Below are 19,709 nucleotides of genomic sequence, written 5' to 3'. Positions count from 1 at the left end.
TCTTTCTCTAACCCTCCTTTCATTCGAACAGTCACATGTAATGGTGCAGCGTGTCCTACCTCGCATATTGTTTATTTAAGAGTTGTGTCATGTCTATTTTTACAATTAAAGAGCAGGTATTAGAAATTGGAAGAGGAAGAATGCTTGTTGGGTTAAGCGAGCAAATGAAGCCTGAAAGAACAAAAAAAAAAAAAAACATAAAATGATTTTGGCCCTTTCTTCATAAAAGCAACGACAAGATATGAGTGTAATTTCTTGATTTCCATTATGAATACCATAGATTCGATTCAACCAGTTCCATTTTCTGCCAAAAAAGCAGAGAACAAGAAGAAGAATAAAAAAAGAAAAGCAATTTTCAATGTATTGGCAGTTCCTGCTTTACAAAATTGTCTCGTGGGCAGTTTGACCTCATTCTCTTATGAAACTCAAGCGAGAAGTGACGTCCATGAATGTCTCTAGTTTGCATGGAATTGTCAAACCACCGGTTGGATGATGAAACTCGAATTCTTCTTCAGCTTTTCTTAGCAAATTTTGAAATGAAGGCTTGTTCAAATAGGATACAGGAACCACGAATCGCTGCTTCTGATTTTCTCCAACATAAACAGCTAAGAAGCCTCTTGGTACATCTGAGGAAGTTGAAGCTGCTCTAGATGAAGTCAAAGCAGACCAACGGAGAATTTGCTTAGCAAGAGTAACGCTGGGGAAACGAACGCCCATGGTTGCGTTTCTATAAAATATTTAGATCAGAATGACGAAAGAGATCCTAGAGGATTTGTTGTTTCAAACAAAAGCAATCTTCTGAGAATGCGAAGGCTTGAGTTGGTTGTAGCCATAGAAATGTGTATTTATAGATGAACATGCTACATGGGAAAGCCTCTGAAACTTGATGTGTGGACAAGATGAATTTGTTGGGATAATCTTGTCATGACACATTTCATGAGAGAACCACATGGTCATGTCTTCCAACCAATCAGCAAGGACTGGAACTGAACAATATTTGTGATTGTCTGTTAATAAACACACTGCCCTACAAATTTGACATAATCCAATGAAGACCAGCGATAGGTCGGAAAAGAAAAGCTAGATGCTCATGTTGCTACGAAGGCAATTAAGGGGCCCTTGGACTGGGTGGGGACAAGGCCACAAGCTCAAGACATGGGTGGTGAAGTCTATGTTTTCAAATGGACAACAAACAAGCAAGATATCCAGTCAAACTGGAAGGCCAACTTAGGTTTGGAAGTTAAAAGATACAAGAAGAAAAGGCGTAGAGTTTCAGAAGGAATTCAAGGGGCCAGGAGATCAGGAAAGTAATGCGTGTGCTGACCAACCCTTGTGAATTCTATATATATACCAAGATAAGCATTCCGTTTGAAAGGTATAGTTCAGTCATTTTTATAGTGATCTCTAGACTTCAACATCTTTTTTCTGTTGTACCTTTGACTCCCCTGTTTCTCATCCCACATACCAAACCCAGGATGCAAACTCCTCATTGCATATTTCGATCATGTTTATCAGCAATGATGTCATTGTCAACAAATCATCTCTTATCTCCTATGAATATCCTTGTGTTCAGTTTGAATCCCATTTAAGTTTCCATCCGACTAAACGAAAATCTTTGTCTACCCCTCTCTTTCAAAGCCTCCAACCAGAAAGTAGAGAGTGCATCTGCCCATCTCCTTTAAGGAGCATCTCAATCATTAGTTTCCCTGCCTTATCAAAGTCACCCGGCCTACAAAGCAAATTTGATTGAATAAGCCATGTATTAAAATTCCAATCACAATTCAAAAATTCATGGCTTGGTCCCTTTTATCAATCTCTTTGTATAACCAACTCACCTGTGTCAGTGTCCATACCCCCCACATGCACAAAGCCTTCGAGTCCATAAAGCAATATCCTTCTTCCTTCCTTCTCCTCCTCCGATTCCTGCCAAATGAAAGGCTTGCTATACCTTCCCAATGAGGCCACACCTACATTATGTTTTAATCAACAATCGCTGCAGCAATACATCATTTTGGGAAAGTAAAAGGAATATTGCCTCACCTAAAATTTTTGCTTCAATGTACATCCCTGGCACACTATTGAGAGATGATTTTATATATATATATATATGCACATATATATATATATATATATCTGTGTGTGTCCGTGTGAGTTTGTGGAAGATGAAGTTGAAAATAAGGCGTAGCCATAGGAATATGTTACTCTAACGAAGTCACGTTGTCTATCCCAAAAAAATAGCGTATGTGTTTAAAAGAGCAATGCTACTCATAAGCCTCACACCTTACACACCCATTTAAAAACATATCATTTTACATTTTTATCCTATTTTACTTACAAATATGTCTGGTATCATTTTTATTACGTGGATAAAAAAGTAAAATAACATATTTTTAAATAGGTGTGCAAAGTGTGAAGTTTATGTCTAGAATAGTTCATATAGTGTTAAAATATCTGGCATCCGCGGTACTCATAGAAAATAGATTATGAGAACTCGGTTCCTTGTCTGAAAGAATTAAGGGTGCCCAAGATGATGAAAGAATAAGAACAAAACAGAGAAGAGTTTGAAAAAGGACTGTATGTTTCATTTCATAAGATCATGGGTTCTTAACACTGGTAGGAACTGTGAAACCCACGGTAAATAGTTGTTGTTGTCTAGTTTAATGGAAATGAGCTGAGTGAGATTAGGAATGGGAAAGGAGGCAACAGAGGATGTATCTGACATTTTTAATAGTGGTGTTAGCCTTTGTGGCTCTTTGATACCATGAAAGAATAAGAACAAAACAGAGAAGAGTTTGAAAAAGGACTGTATGTTTTATTTCATATTTACAGATCCTTATATATACATACATCTTGTAGTGTAACGGGTAATTAAAGGCAAGATTACAATGACATAAATACAAGATTACAGTATCAAGACAGTAAAGGAAAATTCCACATCTTTTCCCTCAAATCTTGACTATGTCAGAATTGGTAGATCCTATGATTTCAGCAGTTCCAGCTTGGTGTTGAGTGGCAGATCTCTTTTCTTGTCTAGCGTAATTGCAGCATATTGGTTAACAGTTAATTGTTACGTGCTTTTTTTTTTTTTTTTCGAGCTGTTACAGTCGTACTTAAGATTGGGCATCGGATTTAAGGGTGCCTAAGATAAGCAACCCGTGGCTTTTCCCCAAAACCACCGGTAATACGTCGATCTTCTTGGATTTCATGGAACTCGTTATGAAAAAAAAAACGTCTGTATCTTTTTTTATAAGAGGTTGGGGACTGACATCTCATGAAAGACAAGAAAACAACTATCATTTACTGTAAGATCATTGACGAGATGTACATATATCTTATTGGGGAACGAGAAACCAAACTTTAGGAAGAATTTGAAGGCAGAAAAATGAACGAGAAGGAGCAAATTTGATTAGGATAAAGCTATGTTTGTTCTCGATTTTATACATAGAGAAGGAACAGAGAGGAAATACATCAAGCCACAACAACACACGCTTTGTCCTCTTCTACATTCAAAATTGGAGAGACTGCATTTTAAAGCAAATATCTTTGCATGTTTCCCCTTCAGTCTCATGCAATTGAAGCCACAGAAGTCAAAGGTTCTGACTTGGCAGATTCTGAAATGAGCTTGGATCAGAAATCTCTTGCATATGCAGTTGGGCAGCCTTTGGTACATCTTTAGGCACTGTGAGTACTCAAAACTGCAGTGATGAGAAATTCTATTCATCATCCAGCCTTTAACAATGATTCCCTTGTGTGACATCAACTGACATAGTCTGAGGAGGATGAAAGGGTGATATCAAAAGAATGATGAATGGCGTTTTTGGTTGAGTGATATATGCTATTCTCCACTCTCATGATCCACTTAAGCGAGAAGTGAGATCAAGGAAGATATCTTCTCTGCAGGGGATTGTGAGAGCACCCAAAGGATGATTATATCCATATTCTTCCTCAGCTTGAATTAGTAAGTCTTGGAATGAAGGCTGGCTCAAGTAAGATATTGGAACCACAAACCGTTTCTTTTGGCTCTCCCCAACATACACTGGGAAATAGCCTTTTGGAACATCTATGGCCTTCGACGCTGCTTGGCTTGAACTAGCACTACTTGAAGTACGTTGAAGATTTTGCTTGCTGGCCTGAATAATTCTGGGTAAACGGAAACCCATGATTTTGTATGTATTTCTCAAGAGGAAGGACTGAAAAAGGATCTGAAAGACTGAAAGGATTTGTAAGAACTGTGTTTTTTTCTAGCGAATGGGAAGGCTTGTGTTGCTTTTGAATCCAATGATGTGTGTTTATATAGATGATAAGGCAAGGAAAAAAATCCCTCTCTCAAAGGAAATGAGTGGTGAAGACTGCAGAGGCATATAGACAGCTAATTAAAGACATTGTCATGAGGAATCATATGGATTTGTTTTACAACTCATCAAGATAAATACATGTGTGATTGGCCAAAATGTCTGCTTTTACAGAAACATCAAACCCTACTTCTTTGTTATATAGCAGCCAACAAAGCACCCACTAGAAGTCTTCAGTTACTTGGATAAACACAAACAAAAAAAACTATGACAGTGCCAAATGTTTAAGACTCGTGTCATAAATTAAAAAAATCAGATTAAGAGTTTCATTACTCTTGAGAAGATGGATTTCTATGAATAACTTTTGCGTAATGATTTTCTTTATACCATTGGTGTTCTTCATTTGGGTAATGATCTTTACTCTCACTGTGAATGTAAGCTGAAACTTTTACTAATGAAAGATGTTCATTCACCAAAAGTAAGAGAAAAGAAAATGAAAAGAAGTGGTTGGTTAGTACCAATTTATCAGAAGTTGGTCAAGACGAGACTGGCAATAAAAAAAAAACAAAGAAAAAAAATACTTAGTCATGATAAGTCTAAGAGATCACAAGTCATGGTCTACTTGTTCATGATTTAGATGATCTAAAACAGGAGTTTGGCAATTTGAGACCTTGTTTCTGGATAAATGGTGGGGGCCTCGAGTTATGAGAGTGACCAAACAGAGGTTGGTTGGCTAGTTGGCACAAAAAAGCCACTGAAAAGCACAAGACCAAGTTCAATGCTTCTGAGAACAACCAAAACGAATCTCAAGATCCTCTCGGATCTTTGACGGCCAGAATACATACATTTTCATTTTTAAAAGAGATAGTGCTTTATTAATCCGGAAATCAGGGCATGTACGTTCCCATGTATACATGCATGATTTTCGCGCAAGTTGCGCCTCCCCTGTTTCTTCTCATCACTGAAACTGGTAGGGCATGATCTCTTGCATGAGAGAAGGCAAACCATGTGAAAATTCAACAATAACTCACCTGATATGTCTCCCAACATTCTTTAAGCAAAGTCTTATACGTTTTCTTATGCAGATTCAGGTCTTGACGTCTGCCTATATATATAAGTTCAGGTTTCAGGTACCAACTATGCCATTTCAACTCGAAAGTTTTCAGCAATCAATTATTAAAGCCTTTCTATCATCCATCCACCTCTTCTCGGAAAATGGGTATCCGATTAATGGGGATAGCGCATGCGAAACAAAAGCTCAGGCGATCTCTTTCGGCAAGAATGGGAATGTTTTCAGCCACTAGTAGTGATGTTCCAAAAGGCCATTTTGCAGTTTATGTCGGAGAGTTTACTCACAAGAAGAGGTTTGTAATCCCATTATCTTTCTTGAACCATCCTCTATTCCAAGACTTGCTCGACCGGGCCGAGGAAGAATTTGGATACGATCATCCTACGGGCAGTCTCACTATTCCTTGCAGTGAAGAATTCTTCACTAGTTTAACTTCAGCTCTAAATTGCTCATAAAAATGAAAACTCAGAGAGAGAGAGAGAGAGAGAGAGAGAGAGAGACAATGAACTTCAGTCTCGTCAATTTTGGTTATTGTGGGTTCTTGCCAAATAGCATTCGTGGGATGTCTTGCATTTGTAAATAATTTTTTTATAATTAGATTTTCTGCAGTATTTCTACTCTGTTGTGTGCCTCTGAGCTAAATTCCTAAAGCTGTGCATCTGCTAAGAATTTCAATGTTTTTTTAATATTATTTTTATTTTGAGATTTAAAAATTTTTTATTTATTTTATATAAGAATTTGATAAAGTTATAATGATTAGATGAGATAAATTGAAAAATTTTGTGAAAACAAACTATGTCATTTTAACCAGAATAGTAAATAAAGCACAAAGTTTCAGATTAATGGAAAGAACTCACTGATTAGAATCCCAACAGATACAGAAAACCAAACAAGAACATGACATGCTGCATTAGATTGTGTGTATTCTTGTCAGCTTTCTTAGTATGTTTTTCCTATGTGTTTACTGATTGGTCTTGGTCGTTATCAAAGTTGAAATTGGGCCTAAAATCGTTGTAACAACTTGCAAGCCGCCTGCCGGGAAAAGTCTACGTTTGGGTAGTGAGAAGTATTGAGAATGTTTGTGAATAGTAGTCAAAAAGTAATAATAAAATATTTGAATAATAGTAAAAAGTAGATGAAAAGTAATGAATAGTAGAAAAGTAGGTAAAAAGTAATAATAAAATAAAGAATATTATTATTATTTTGATATTTGAAAAAATTAAATTATTTATTATATTTTATGTAAGAATTTAAAAAAATTGTAATGATGAGATGAAACATTTCTTATATCCAAACGAACCTAATATATATAACACAATAAATATATACATAGACATAATCGATCAATATAATTCTAACAAGAAAAATTCTATTTACAGTCTTCAAATGAAGATTGTATATACAAACTCTTCATTAAATTGAAAAAAATATCATTTTGAGAATGATATTATTGTAATTTTAAAATAATTTAAAGAAAAAATTGATTAGGCTTGCACATACAATCTCTAAATTGAGACTATATTATAATTATATTTGTAGTTCTGAGTGAGAGATTGCGTGTACAATCTTATTAATAAATAAAAATAAAAAAATATTATTATAATTTTAAAATTTTTTTAAATATAACAGTCTCGATTTAAAAATCGGAAGTAGAGTAACTCTTAACATTATAATTTATATTATCCTCGTAAAATCTGAAAAAACTACCATAAAGTTACTTAAAAAGCAGAGGATACGTACGAAACATTGCCTATGACGATGGTTAGCGTCGCACACCAATTCATTCCCTGCATGCAGCATTTTCTAATTGCGGCTATTGCATGCAGTTACAGTATGTCTTGGCAATGATTTCATGCGCACATGTACTTACTGACTGATTCAGTTTCTGTTGTTTTTGGCATATTATAATTTTTGCGGCTATTGCATGCAGTTACAGTTAATTTTTTATTTTATTTAATAATTAAACAAGTAACTATTAATAAAATTTTATATTTTTTAATTTTTTTAATAATTAAAAATATTAAAAAATATATTTAAAAGAAAATGATAAAAAAATATAAAATATAAAATATAATATGAGTGGTAAAGGAAGAATAAACTAGTTGGAAGGGTATCATTACCCTTATAAGATAATGATAAGTTCACTGTCTTCCTATCATTCTTTTACTACTTTATAATGTATTTAAAATTTTTATTATTTTATTATTTTTAAGTATTTTTTTAACATCCATAATCATTAAAAAAAAATTAAAAAAATATACAACTTCACTAATAATTATTTCCTTAACTATTGGTAAAATATAAAAGAAAATGAGTAGTAAATTGGCCGGTGATAGGAAGTAGTAAGCCTATCATAATCCTATTATGTATGAACACTACTAGTGGGCTATCGCTGGGCATACCGTTACTTAAAAATTTGTTAGCTTTTTTTTTTTTTTTTATAGATATTTTTAACATACTTTATCATTAGGAAAAAATAAAAAAATACACAATTTCACTCATAATAAACAAATAAAATAAAATACGGTAAGATTGAAAGATTGAAGGATAAACTCATGGGTTCAATTAGCATTTTTTATAGCATTTTGTATGGACTATACATGAGCTCTTTTTCAGAGGATATCTTACTCACACTCATCATGCCTCGACTCTAGAGCGATAGAATAACATTAAGATTCTTTGGATGAGTTCTCGGATCTTGAGCAACTGCGTACGTACACATTGAGAATATGAAACACTGACGTCAAGGTCGACGTTAGAGCAAGATCAGGTTGTTTTCTATGCTGAAAATGGTGGGCGAATAGCCATTTTTAGCGTGCATCCTATCAAGTTGGGTCTGTGCATGACAGAACCACATTCCTAAATCCCATCATGTTGAAAAAAAGCATGCAAGCATATAACTGCACCTCATCTTCTACAAAATACCCAACCATGCATTTTTCTTAAAGAAACATTATCAAGTTGCATCGTTTTCAGCTAAAAGAAAATCTCTGCAAATTCTTCATCTCTTTGATGTAGCAGTGGCAGAAAATGGGTATTAGTCTGCTGGAGGCGATTCTTCATTCTAAGCAAATTATTCAAAGGTGGTCTCCCTCTAAGAGTCAATTTTCAATGACCAGTACGGTACTAATCGATGTTCCAAAAGGCCATTTTGCCATATACGTGGGAGAGAAAGAGAGGAAAATGAAGAAGCGCTTCGTGGTTCCAATATCCTACTTAAAGCATCTTTTGTTCCAAGACTTGTTGTTTAAAGCTGCGGAAGAGTTTGGCTTCGATCACCAAATGGGAGGCCTCACAATTCCTTGTGCCGAAGAGGATTTCATCAATCTCACCTCTCGTTTAAATAGCTCCATTAGAAGCTAATGTAATTTCGAGCCTTTTGTTTAATTTTCTATATATATATATATATATTGATGAAGTTTTGGTAGACGTCATCTAAAAATTAACAGCAAACGCTGCCTATTTCCGACGTAAATGGGGAAGGCCAGCTTTAAAAACAAAATAACAGTAAACAATAACCATATCATGCATGATATATTGGTGGAATCAGAGATTCCAAGCCCCTGGATCCTTGAGTTCTTGTCGGCAGTGCAGACTCCAGATGCAATTAGACTGATACGGTGAAGACAACTGACCATTGCTAGGCCGCATGTACACAGAACTGGTGGCAGCCGAGCGCGAGCGGCTCCTACCAACAAGTGGCGCAGACACTTCATATGAACGGTATGTTCAGAAGCCCAACTTCTAAGAAACTCCAAGCCCATCCCTTATATGGCCAATATATGGGTATACACGACAGTACAGTCATGCGTACACAGATTGTACGAGGCGGTTTTGCGTTTATCTTCACTGTACGTGTGGACTGAATTCTACAAAGAGATGATCATGACCAGATCGACAGGTCTTTAATGCATTTTACTCATGATCTGGTACTCTGTCTTCTGTTGGCCAGAGTATTGGGTCCATCTCTCTTGTACATCGTCCTCTTCCTCTCTGCCGTGCAAATGCATTTGTTTGTTGTACAAAAAAGCAATCACATGGGTGTGTTGCTCTATGTTTTCCAATGTACGGCCATCTGTTTTTGAAGCATTCAAAGCTGGAAATTATAAAAATGTAGTGGCACGGTCGTTGGCTTTTTATTCGCCCGTGAATTTCAACATGCAGATGGGTCCTCTGCCCAATGAGTTGGTGAATAGGTATGACTATGATGAAGCTAAGTGAGCAAAGCCATGTGAGCCTTCAGTAAGGTAGGCCCTCTTGCAAGCCAGCCTCCTGACATCACTCCCACTTGAGCCTGCTGAAATTTAAAATATCCACTCTCTAGTAATAACTCTATAAATACAAACACCAGAGAAGCCTTCAAACTCCAAAGCCTTCAACCCAAACTTACACAGCAAGTTCTATCACTTCCAATATTTGTTGTATTAGTCATGGGTATGCGTCTGCCATCCATGCTTTCCAATGCCAAGCAGCTTCTCAAACTGCACTCGATGCAGACCAGAAATCAGTCAGGCGTTCCAAAAGGCCATATTGCAGTCTATGTGGGAGAGATCCAAAGAAAGAGGTTTGTGATTCCCATATCATACTTGAACCATCCTTCATTCCAAGACCTGCTTAGCCGAGCTGAGGAAGAGTTAGGATTCAATCATCCAATGGGTGGCCTTACCATTCCATGCAAGGAAGATGCCTTCATCGATCTCACTTCCCAGTTGCATGCCTCGTGAAAGATGAAAGAATGATCAGCAGTCCTATACAATTTTGACATTTTTTTTTCTACTCTCAAGTAGATGTATATTTTACAACATGTAAATGGATGAGCGGGAGTAAATTGCTCTGCCAAAAAAATATCAATCAGACATGAAGTTCTTGCATGTCAAATCATCTATAACTCCTCACCTTTAATTTCTCTAGCTTGTTTGAGATTGTTTCGCACTGAATTGCACTTCTAATTAAACCCAGAGCAGAGTTTCTTGAACCAAACATGTCACGATTAACATTGAAAGAGTTCATCAAGAGTTGTCTGCTGATAGGAATCGTATGAAGCAGGCAAAATAACCATTTCGAGGTTGATAGTGGAGGAAGGATAGAAGAAAAGACCAAAATTTAATATTATTATTATTATTATTATTTTTAATGCTGAATGAATGAGAGTAAACTTGGTGTTCGTTCAGGCAAATGGTTTGTTCAATAAATCAACCGATTTTTTCACTTGCCAGCATGCGAATTAATATTATATTACAGTTCCTGAAAGTTTCCCAAATTCTCAAATGTTGAATCCACCAACGCTTGTTATTAGCATTCCAAAACAAAACCAAGACAGAGAGCTGTGCCAAACAACCCATAATAGGCGTAGACATTAAATCTGCGTTATAATTATACAACTAACATTATGACGTAACAACTCAATTTTATTTAGCCTCGTAATGTCCCCATTAATGAGGCCATCATCGAAGCTTCAGCCTACTGCAAAGGCAGTGAATAAATAGAGTGTAATAAAGCTCATAAAGCCTCGCAAGTCTACATACATCTCAAATTGAAGATAACGGTGCAATCCTGTCCTTTGTTTTTATATCAAAGAAGGCTAAATTGCTTTACGCTCCTAATGGTCACATCGCTTTCTCTTCAATGATTTGTAGAAAGAAGGCACTTACTACATTTACAAACGGGTGCCAGACTTTGAAAAATGGAGTAGTGGCAAGTTAGGCTTAGGAAAGCCATTGACTAAACTGTTAACGGCATTGGCTTCTGCTAGGAAAACTGCATAAGATTCTGTGGAGCTATCTCCTAGTAGGAATGAAGTGGTATTCCCACCTTACTCCGAGGACAGATTTCCAGTTCGAATGTCACGCTGCTGATGGGTGATTCCTTTTCCAAGTCGTGACTGGGATGAGCTCCAATCTCCTGGTTTCCCCATGAAAGGAGAAACATGAAGCTTTGGCTGAAACCATCTTCTCAAGACTAACCCATTGATTCTGATTTTTCCGTATGATTCATTCCCTTGGTACTGTAACCCAAGTCTCCTTAGTAATGCTGCAACTGCCTGGCTAACCCTGTGATGGTAATAGTATAACGATAACCCAAGATAGGAATGGAAATTGTTAGCTATTAAAAAACTCCATGATCTTTAACATGGACAAATAAGACATTTACCAAAAAGAAAAAAATACTTGTAATAGCATATTGTAATTACAAAAGAGATCTTCTCACCTTCCTGCAAGATTGATTGTCTTATCCCCCCCCTTGGGAGACAGAAGTTGTGTCTTTTCCAAAGGCAGTAAAATAGTTACGTTCGGTAACTTTGCACCTGCAAAAATTTGAACCAAGATCGACAAGTTTTATGGCCTAGTATGATAAAGATGTAATTTCCCCATCCATTTCCTAATGATAGATGTTAAATGGTGTGAAATATTCCTTTCAGAGTAATTTACTAAACAGGAAACAGGAAACAAACCCGACACACCAAGTTACAAACCAATATTTCAGTGGAGTAAAATTATTTTCTTTAACTCAATGTATATCACTGCAAGATAATTTCAAAATATTTATTGGTAGAAATAATTGCAGTGCTATGATATTGAGAAAATGAAAACAGTGAACTACATCCACGGTCATTCACACTAAAGGAATAAAGCAAAGCTGACCTTTTTGCCTATACTTTTCTACTCAATAAAATATTCTTTAAATTACTGATTCTTTTCAGGAACTCATTCAATTAGATTACCTTCTGAATGAAAACTAACTCATAGGACAAATCTGGAAAACAAAGATTAAATTAATGTAAATAATATTACCAGCAGCAAGCCGATGCTTGAGACCTTTCAAAACAGTTAAGAGGTAGACCTGGCAATGTTTTAATAGGATTTCAGTAATTTGAATTCATGAACTATCATAGCACATGTATCTTGCCTAAAATGTTTTGCATGAGAGAGAGAGAGAGATGCAGTAACATAGATTGTTAAGATCCGGTACAAATATAATCAGGGTCATTATGGCATGTTATGCAAAAGAAAGTAATAAATAATCAAAATCAAAAAGAAAAAACCTACAAAAGGAAAACAAAAAAAAAAACTAACCACCAATATGAAGACAAACCAGAAAGGATGTAAAAAGCAAATGAAGTTGGTCAAAATGAAAGGTTTCACCACCAAAATATAATAAATCTAAAAGTTTTAACAGTTCACAGAGTTGCAGTACAAGCAAGGTATCCAAAATATTTAAACAAGCATATAGTATCAGTTTCATATTCCTTCAATCACCCCCAAACCCTTTTTCTCTTTTTTATTTTTGGAAAGCTTCAATGACTCTCTAATGAAAATTCTGAAACTGTGTAGCAGAACTGATCACCAATATCTTTGCAGCAATGTTAGAAAGACAAACGCACCTCAGCAGTATGAATTTGCAAGTTTCTTACATCAACAACAACAGGAATTGATTTTAAGGATACACATGGAACAATTCCAAGTGAAGCAGCTTCCTGTAATTTGATAACAGTATCAGATGGTCTCCTGTGAAGTTTTCATAATAATCACAAGTTTTGTACAAGCGTTGTATCAATTTCAGCTCCGACTGACCTCAACTACGGAAAAGGCACGAGGGTCGTATTCTCCAAACCCATCTATTAATGAATAGAGGTTTGAGCATCTTGATATGTCAGCACTCACTCCTAGATTCTCAATGAGTTTATCTTGCAACGACACATCATACGGAAGATGCAGGCATCCCAAAACTTGTGATAGAACTTCCATGGTAGGCATTACACCAGCAACCATTGCATCACGGTACACCATTAAGGCCACTGATGTCCTGAAGAAAGAGGGGGAGAAAAGGTGCGGTGAAAGTACTAAGAGACTGCATAAGTCTTGAGAGCAACAGTTTCATGATAAATGCTCGCACCATAGATAATAACTGCTATTGCAAGCCGGATAAGAATGAAACTACAGAAAGACAATGGACATCATTTTGAATATGTTCACCCCGATATCCCACACCACAGTTTCAACCATATGTATATATATTGTTTTTATAAGTACATATATGTTTATTTTTAAGTACATATATGTTGAATTTTAATTGCCTAGGATTCAAGAATCTGCTAACAGAATATTTGCAGCAGCCGAAAACAGTTAATTTACCATTTATTGTCAACTTGTGGCCGTCCTGAGTCAAAAGACACAACAGGTTCGCCAAGTGTACACGCCTTCACAAATCCCCGTAGGCACATACCTTCAAAGAGAATAAATTTATATGATTATCAGAATTTTCTCATTCATAAGACAGACAGCAATTTTGAAAAAAGAAAAAGATTTTGCATGTTGAAAATATGAATGGGAGTTGAGCCAGAAAATAACTGGAATCCATTACCTCTTTTCCTTAAATCTCAAACACAATCAAAGCCATGGAAAAGAAGCTACAAACATTATTATGACTCGTGTGACAAAAATATCAATTGAACTCATGACCGTATGATCCACCTAGACTTCCAAAGGATATCTAAAAAGAGCACAACTCCATATCCAGATTCTTGAACTAACACGCGAAAGCTTATATCTTTATTTTCAGCACATATATGGTTTGACGTATAATTAAGGAATCATTCTTCTCAACCTCATTGTGACCAATGTAGAAATATCTTTAAGATGTGCTACCTTTGAAATCGATAGGATATTCTGTATATTACATATGGCTATATGAAGTTGGATAGAGTTTAATCATTACTCCATGAAATATTCCAAGATACGATTAGGTAGACTGCTCAATAGCATCTATAATAACCATGAGTGAGCTAATGGAAGGATGCAATTTAATCACCCTAGCACAAAATGCAACAACATAACAGAATAACCAACCTTTACCATGCATAATGATCTTCTGCCACAAACCCTCAATGTTATTTAATTATTGGGGTGCTTTTTGACATCTGATTGGAAGAAGAACTACCTAATTCATGTTGCATAAAAAATGAGGATGTATGACCATTTTTTAAGGATGGAGTCACCAAGAATGTAAAAAGAATCATGTAAACCATGTGGTGTAAAACACAATGAAAATACTTAATCAAGGGGAAACAAAACTGGACCAAGAAACTAGAAACCCTGCAAACTCACCAATTATGCATCTACACATAACAAGATTGAGGCTAATTCTGTCCCTTTTGGCTTGAGAGAGGAGCATGAGGCCTGCATCTAGATCATCCTTCCTATAAATAAGGTCATGAAAAAAAAAATCTTTACAATGAAGAGTATAAGTTTCCTCAAGAAAATGCAAGTGTAAAATTGGTGATTATAGAAATTAACAAACTCTATAACACTTACTTTTCACTTGCCACTAGAAGTATGGAATAGGTGATGCAGTTGGGGGACAAGCCCAGTCCCTTCATATCTGATAGAACTTCCATAGCTTTCTGTAACTGATCTCCATCACCTGCAATGAAGTTCCATTATTTGATTTCTAGAAAATCCTCATAATCATTGAACTCAGATTATCCTGATAAGGAAAAACAATATACATAGACTTACACAGGGCAGTGATCAAAGCATTCACTGTTGAAACAGTTTGCCTCATTTTCATAGATTTGAGGTCCTCATATAGATCCAATGCTTTCTGCCAGTTTTTGGCCTGAAACAAGGAATTGGGAAACTCTTTCAACGTCAATTTGTAAATTATTGCAGAATCACCATACAAGACTTACCTTGCTACAGGCTCCCATCAAAGAGCTATATGATACAATTCCAATGTTTATTCCTTGATCCCTAGCATTTTCTAAAATTTCAAAGGCGGCATCCAGCTTTCCAGCATGCCCTGCAGCATCTATTAATACACTGAGAAACATCTGCATTAAAGAATAAGAAATTTGAGTGAGAAATCTCCACATTGTGAATGCAAAGCAATTTTGTGGAAAACAAAGAAATGCGGACACCAAATGGAAAATTGAGAGATAAGTTGCTTTGCCTTCTTGAACAACCAACAAAAGACGAGGAACTCTAGATTTTAGCTTCTTTCCTTTCTTTCACAGACCCTAAATCACTTGTACTAAAAGAAGTTTGAAGAAGTTAAGAAGCTACTAATGCTATCATTACTTCACCATTGTTAACAGATTATGATCTGAACTCAAACAAGTAGAGCATAATGTTAAGTGGAGAAAAAGTGAAGCTAACAAAGGAACCTCATCAGGGACAACACCCTTCCTAGTCATATCGTCATATACTCTGCAAGCAAAACCCCAATCACCACTGCAACAATTAACAGCAATGGTGTAAACCTCTGGAGTGCCCTTAATGTTATATTGATGAATCATCTCATATACTTCTTGTGCCCGATCAACCTACAATTAAATGTACCATAAAATGTTAATAAAAATGGATAACAATAGAAACATGTAAGGAGACATGCATGCCTATAATGATGAAAATGACCAAACAGCTATTGTGATAAAAAGACAAACGCACCTGACCAGCATTTGCACATGCCCTTATTAAAGCACCGATAGTGATGTGATCAGGATCTATGGGCTGTGTCTCAGCCCCCATTTCAGCTAACACATCAAAAGCTCGATCCACTGCCCCTGATTGACCGCATGCAGTAATAAGTGCATTGAACACAACTCGATCTGGCTTCACGTTCTACTGCATGCAAGATTCTTTTAGCATGAAGACTTGGTATCCTTAAAGTAATGAAACTTCGTTAAAAAATGCAAAAGGCACATAACTTACTTTTTTTTATAAGTAAAAGGCATATAACTTACTTAATATTTAAAGGATGAAGTAAACAAGAACACGCAATGACATCATTGCTAATAAACTACAGAGAAATAACAACTTAACAGACTCACATCCGCAATAGATGAAAACAGGTAGTGTTTCCCCAATCTTACCTTAGACCTCATTATCCCATAAGCACCAAATGCTTTAGCCACTTGACCTGCTCTGGCACAACCGTCAATAAGGGCTCCATATGTATGAACATTTGGTTCTACTCCAGCATTAACCATCTCATGAAACACCTAGGTAGAGGACCTTGGTGAATTTAATAAATGTAGCAAGCCAAGAATAGGATACATAATAATATTTCACTTAAACAAAGTCTAAAACAGTGTTTGACCATGAGGCTCGTGAGCTACACCTTTCCCAAGCAGCAAATAAATTTAACATAACAACTCTGAGCCAGTAGGAGGGAAGTGGGAAAAAAGAAGAAGATAAAATTAGAAATGCAACCGAGATGTAGATGGATACCAACTATATCATTTTTATAGTTTCACGCAAGAAACCTTTAGCAAAATCAAAATCAAATACAGAGAAAGATGTTATTTCTTTACATAAAGAAAACTAGATGGGTTGGATTGCAAGCCATACAAATGAGATCAAGACAACAGTTTATTGTGAGCAACTTCATAAAAATGACAAAAGGTAAGGAAAGAGTTCCAGTGAGTAAACCCAGGTTAAAGATCATATATATTGATTGTAATCTAAAATAAAAGAAACCAAGAAGGAAGGTATCATACTTCAAACATCAGATCAACTTTCCCACTTTTAGCACAGGTCGAGATCAAAGTAGTGTAAAGTTTGCAATCCACTTTGAATCTAGCCTCCTGGACAAGTCGCAGAACTTGGAAAGCTCCTAAATGCACAAAACACAACTCATGAAAGTGGAGCATACTTGATTACAAACAATGAAAGACTATAACACAATAAACAGCGGAAGATAAGGAACTTACCTTCCGAATCCTGAGAACTCCCACACACAGACATGAGCATATTAAACGTACTCAATGTTGGGTTTGGAATCAGCTTGGTGTAACGAAAAGCTTCATTAACAGCCTTTTGACTTTTGCACTTTTCAAAAAACTTTGCATGATAGACCTGAAACCAAAGAATTCAATGAATTTGATATATTACAAATTCAATAACAGAACAATAATTAACAGCAAAATGATACTGCTACAAGTTTACCTTATTCATATCCAATAAAGAATTTCTTTCCATGTCTTCAAGCAGTTCCACACACTCAGTCAACCTAATAGACCCATGACACGAAGGATAAGATCTTAGGCTTTTGAAAATAACCAACTAATTGAGAAAGGCTGGAATAGACACTCTCTCAAAGTAATACTTTAGAACTGTGCTTCACTGTTTATTCATTTCAAACCAAACTTGCGATTTAGCACTTCCGCAGAAATTCTCTTGTTGAGAGCAACTAACTTTAAAAGTATATTTGCTTACCTGCCAGCTCTTAGCAATCGATTGTAAGCGCTAAGTTGTTCAGAAGGATGCTTTCCGTCAGTAACTTGCATCCCATTTGGGTGGGGGAACTGGTGAAAACTTTGATAATTTTTTTTATTCAGATTTCTAATCATCCCATTTGGGTGGGCTAACAGGGGCAAACTTTGATAAATTTTTTTATTCAAATTTCTAATCTTCCTGTCCCTTGGAAATCCATTGCCTTTTCCAGAATCTCTTCTTCTGTAGGGAAGCCCTTCTTTGTAAGTTGCAACAGGTACATTTCCATCCACATTTTCTGAATCAGCAAACATCCTTTATATAAAGTCAGCATAGTGAGGGAAAGTTTGAAAAAAAAAGAAAAACAGTCTGCTATGATATGGAAGAAACTTAGTGCTCAAAGAACGACAGAACAACATGAATAGAAATGGTTTCAGATTCCATATTATCTCCGGCATTACCTGCAACCTGAACAGAAATCTCTGTTGATAATTCCGATTTCTTTGGTGCAGTGTTCCTCATCAATGAAGAATATTTATTTCCATTGAGAAGATAGGCATGATGAGAAAATGATTTTGAAGCACTTGAACTCGCTTTAGATTTTCCCACGGACTCGTTTGGTTCATAAAACATGTAAAGCTCTTCTCTAGCCGAATCTCCAAGAAAGACATTATAGCTTATGGTTTTGCCCTCTTCACCATTTTCAACATTTTCTTCGTTGCATTCATTCACTTCTGCAGGTGCATCATTTATGTTAACAGAAGCAGCACTAAGCCTGATATTATTACCCATTAGTGTAGGCAACTCCAAACTAGAAACTAGTTCCTCTTCAGATCCTTCCACTTGCAATGTAGCCATTTCATTAGTGGAAGTGAGAGGTTGAAGCGCACAGGAGCCAAAGACGGCTGTGGAAAATGATTGAACTCCAACATCATTTTCTTCCGATTTCAAAGAATTAATAGAATTATATGTTGTGAGAACGTCACAACCAGGTGGCAGTGATGTTTTACTGACAGTAACATCTCCATCCATCAAAGCAGAGGTCTGAGATAGCAATGGAGCCTCTCTATCCGCAGAAGCATGGCTGTTCACTGCAATTTTATGTCGAAACCATTTTCTTTCTTCTCCCTCACCAAGCTCCCCAAACCCAAGAATCTGACTTTCAAAAATCCAGTTCATAACATCTTGTCCTACTTTAAATAACGCAAAATCGGGAGGCCTTGGCACCTATAATCGGCAAAAAGTGAGCACAGGCCATGCCGTCTCAACCATATACTACGATCCTAGTTAAATAGAAGCATTCACTTTATATTAAACTAAATACATTCAATAAACACATTCGGATAAAGAAACCTGATAAAAAATAGCTGAACTTGTTTTACGCTACAGATGTGATCATATATAGCAACACATGGCTAGTAGTAGCCTAGCATACGGCAATTAGGGTAATTTTCACTTCGAAACCTATTGGTCATTTTGTCGTATAATAATTGATTTATATCATGAAAAGCTCCTTTTTTAGTAACTGTCAATGTTCGCAGTCGCACACGATGTACAATAGTTAAAAACAGAGACTATCATTTTGACATCGTCATCCACAAGTTAAATAGGCAATTGAATAAGACTTATAAAGAAAACACTTAAAATAACCAAATTGCTTTAAATTTTAGCAGTCTAAGTTCACAAACCTCTCTATCACTCTTCTTTCTTCTATAGTGCTTCAAGAAGACGACAGAGACGGCAGAGAAGGTGAATGCGGCAACAACGACGACTACGAGGAACGAAGAGTGAGAATTCAGAGAAGCTCTGAAGAGAAATCTCGGAGAATGGAGGCCAAGCCCTACTCTCGAGAGTTTTCTTTGTGTCCGAAGAGCTGCTGCTGATGGCGGCCTAAGAGTGTGGGAGTACCCAAGGAATTCCCCGCGCATGGATCGGAGCTTGGAAGAGGAGGAAGAAGGGAGTGGATTCCATGTGAGCAGGGTTATGGTTTGGGGTTTGCAAGATAAGGTCATGTCCATGAAGTCACAGAGAGAGAGAGAGAGAGAGAGAGAGAGAGGATAGGGGAAAGAAGAAGAAGAGGAGATTATGGAGCGAGAGTCGAGACTCTTCAAGACTTGAAGTGAGTGACTGAGGAAA

General features: G+C 36.4%; 5 protein-coding genes across 6 annotated transcripts; 3 read left to right on the top strand and 2 right to left on the bottom strand.

The window, feature by feature from the left end:
* Positions 1-3,383: 3,383 nt before the first annotated feature.
* LOC109006554 (auxin-induced protein 15A-like) lies at positions 3,384-4,251 on the bottom strand. The gene has a single exon (XM_018985875.2). The coding sequence runs from the start codon at positions 4,158-4,160 to the stop codon at positions 3,849-3,851; it is 312 nt and encodes a 103-aa protein (XP_018841420.1). The 5' UTR covers positions 4,161-4,251; the 3' UTR covers positions 3,384-3,848.
* A 1,188-nt stretch (positions 4,252-5,439) lies between these two features.
* On the top strand, positions 5,440-5,915 carry LOC109006556 (auxin-induced protein 15A-like). Its single transcript, XM_018985877.2, has one exon. It carries the CDS (start codon positions 5,508-5,510, stop codon positions 5,814-5,816), a length of 309 nt encoding a protein of 102 aa, XP_018841422.1. The 5' UTR covers positions 5,440-5,507; the 3' UTR covers positions 5,817-5,915.
* Positions 5,916-8,391: 2,476 nt separating this feature from the next.
* Positions 8,392-8,724, top strand: LOC109006552 (auxin-responsive protein SAUR21-like). Its single transcript, XM_035686242.1, has 2 exons — positions 8,392-8,444; positions 8,481-8,724. Exons 1-2 carry the CDS (start codon positions 8,392-8,394, stop codon positions 8,722-8,724), a joined length of 297 nt encoding a protein of 98 aa, XP_035542135.1.
* A 1,001-nt stretch (positions 8,725-9,725) lies between these two features.
* Positions 9,726-10,262, top strand: LOC109006561 (auxin-responsive protein SAUR23-like). Its single transcript, XM_018985881.2, has one exon. It carries the CDS (start codon positions 9,792-9,794, stop codon positions 10,083-10,085), a length of 294 nt encoding a protein of 97 aa, XP_018841426.1. The 5' UTR covers positions 9,726-9,791; the 3' UTR covers positions 10,086-10,262.
* Positions 10,263-10,688: 426 nt separating this feature from the next.
* Positions 10,689-19,709, bottom strand: LOC109006547 (pentatricopeptide repeat-containing protein MRL1, chloroplastic). 2 transcript variants are annotated; one of them, XM_018985863.1, is made up of 19 exons: positions 19,262-19,709; positions 18,035-18,800; positions 17,577-17,871; positions 17,307-17,370; positions 17,072-17,216; positions 16,859-16,974; positions 16,232-16,360; positions 15,807-15,980; positions 15,524-15,682; positions 15,050-15,190; positions 14,877-14,976; positions 14,673-14,781; positions 14,466-14,557; positions 13,494-13,584; positions 12,933-13,164; positions 12,743-12,835; positions 12,153-12,201; positions 11,569-11,665; positions 10,689-11,411 (listed from the first exon to the last, which is right to left on the bottom strand). In XM_018985863.1, the coding sequence occupies exons 1-19, from the start codon at positions 19,589-19,591 to the stop codon at positions 11,174-11,176; spliced, it is 3,420 nt and encodes a 1,139-aa protein (XP_018841408.1). In that variant the 5' UTR covers positions 19,592-19,709; the 3' UTR covers positions 10,689-11,173. The 2 variants fall into 2 exon arrangements, with proteins under 2 accessions (XP_018841408.1, XP_018841411.1); XM_018985866.2 differs by lacking the exon at positions 19,262-19,709 and having other exon boundaries at positions 17,577-17,888; positions 18,035-18,148.

This window comes from Juglans regia, chromosome 16 (assembly GCF_001411555.2).
Source record: "Juglans regia cultivar Chandler chromosome 16, Walnut 2.0, whole genome shotgun sequence".
In the NCBI taxonomy this organism is placed as follows: Eukaryota; Viridiplantae; Streptophyta; class Magnoliopsida; order Fagales; family Juglandaceae; genus Juglans; species Juglans regia.
This window is presented reverse-complemented; position numbering and strand designations above follow the sequence as displayed.